At 34.8% G+C, this 1,828-nt stretch overlaps 1 protein-coding gene across 1 annotated transcript in view; it reads right to left on the reverse strand.

Moving 5' to 3' along the window:
- LOC107590125 (carbonic anhydrase 4-like) overlaps positions 1–1,502 on the reverse strand; it is a 6,383-nt gene extending 4,881 nt beyond the window's left edge. The window contains exon 1 of the mRNA XM_016278736.1: positions 1,448–1,502. Within this exon, the coding sequence (XP_016134222.1) occupies positions 1,448–1,502 (55 nt within the window). The remainder of the gene's footprint in view (positions 1–1,447) is intronic.
- Between the last annotated feature and the right edge of the window lie 326 nt (positions 1,503–1,828).

Genomic DNA, 1,828 nt, shown 5'->3' on the forward strand with positions numbered 1-1,828 from the left:
AAACAGTATACCTAAAAATGCAAAATGCACAAAAATGTCCATACCTGAAACACATTTACAGTAATATAGTACAGTTTACATCTCCTTCTGCTTTTTGGATAATAATGGCTTTTGGTAAAATACCCATGCATGAACTAACCCCACCTTTTTTTTGTTGCAGTTTCAGGGCAAGGGCACATCCTAATATAACAGCACAAACTATGATGTTGTACTTGGTGTATTCAAGTTCAAAACATACAGGGTATTTAGACTAGGCAAAAAGAAATTAGAGTTCAAGAATGCAAGAACTGCATTCCACTCAAAGGACAAGAAGCAGGAGAATGAGGCTGTGGTTCGACTAAAATTTTACTAGATAGCTAGTAGAAGTGTTTATGCATAGGTACTGCTGATTATTGAGTTGTACCAACAATGCAAACATTTAGAACAATTTTCTATGCAATCACAATTATGCAATCACAAGTCAGCACCTTTCAGTCAGTGGACGACACATTCATGCCACCATAATTCTGTGCAATATGACCTCTACAAAAGGCTATATGACTTTGTTTTAAAAATAAGTTATTTTATTAGTAATGTTTGGATGCATATGATGTGTGACTCTGTACAGTGGAGCCCAAAAGTTCATACATTCTCTTCTATATTTACTAAATTAGCAAATTGGACTCTGTTATTAATAGACAACAAGATGTCACTATTCAAAAGTATGCATTTATTTTGCGGTATTAATGTATGAAGCATATAAAACTATAGTGAAATTATTATTGTGAGTATTATGTAGCCTACTGATCTATATATAATGACTAGCCTATATGTATGAATCTATAGGCTATATAATATATATAAAGTTCTCTATTATAGATCAGTGGTATTATGTGGATGTTTTAGTATAGTGACGACGATTTAAGTTGTGTTGATAGGTTCCAAAACAATATTAAATTCAGCCAGTGTTAGTAACGTTCCGGTTCATTCATTGTGATGGAGACTGTTATGTGAACCCAGTAACAACTGTGAACGATTCACTGATTGAAACCACTTCATGGGTTTGAATCAGAATTTTTTTTAAAAATCATGAGTCATTCCAAAAATGTCGGACTGTCTAGATTTTAAACTTGTCATAGATTTTTATTTTTGTCGCAGTTTGGAGTCCGAAATGTATATCCTATAATTTTATGGAATACAGTAACTCAATACAGTACTTAAAATTAAAGTTATTGAATATTGAATATCAAAGTTTTAGGGTTATATTCAGCTTTAACAACTTTATTAAAGATGTTTCTGCGCAAGACATTCCAAGAATTAATGCTATTACTTTGTCATGTCAAAATTTAGCCTCTTGCTTAGAGCAGTCATTCATTCAACTGCATATTGTCAGACAGCCAGAGAGATACACAGCCAGACAGACAGATAAACTAGCCAGAGAGATAGATAGATAGATCTACTACCTTACCTGAGCAGAGCTCTAGAACCAACAGAACAGATGAGATAGAGAGAATGGATGTCATGTCTACAATACCAATACAAATCTCTCTGCCTTGTGTGACAGGAACCAATTTTATACAGTAGAGGAAAGGAAGGAGGGGGAGAGAGAGTTTTACAGGTAAGAGTTGAAATGACAGGTGTAGGGCAGCAAAGTAGGGCATTTGAGGTCCTTGATGAGGACATTTAACTCTCACAATACAACCTATGGCCAGTTGAACCTAGTGAAGTTTTCCCTGAACTCTGGCGTAATGAGTTTGCTTGATCAAACAGCCTGCAGAGGGCACTATTCTACAGGACTAAAGTGCAAAACAAAACCTGTTTATTATCCCTATTATAGGGCATGTAGTTT

Source organism: Sinocyclocheilus grahami, unplaced genomic scaffold (genome assembly GCF_001515645.1).
Source record: "Sinocyclocheilus grahami isolate Dianchi unplaced genomic scaffold, SAMN03320097.WGS_v1.1 scaffold124.1, whole genome shotgun sequence".
Taxonomy (NCBI): Eukaryota; Metazoa; Chordata; class Actinopteri; order Cypriniformes; family Cyprinidae; genus Sinocyclocheilus; species Sinocyclocheilus grahami.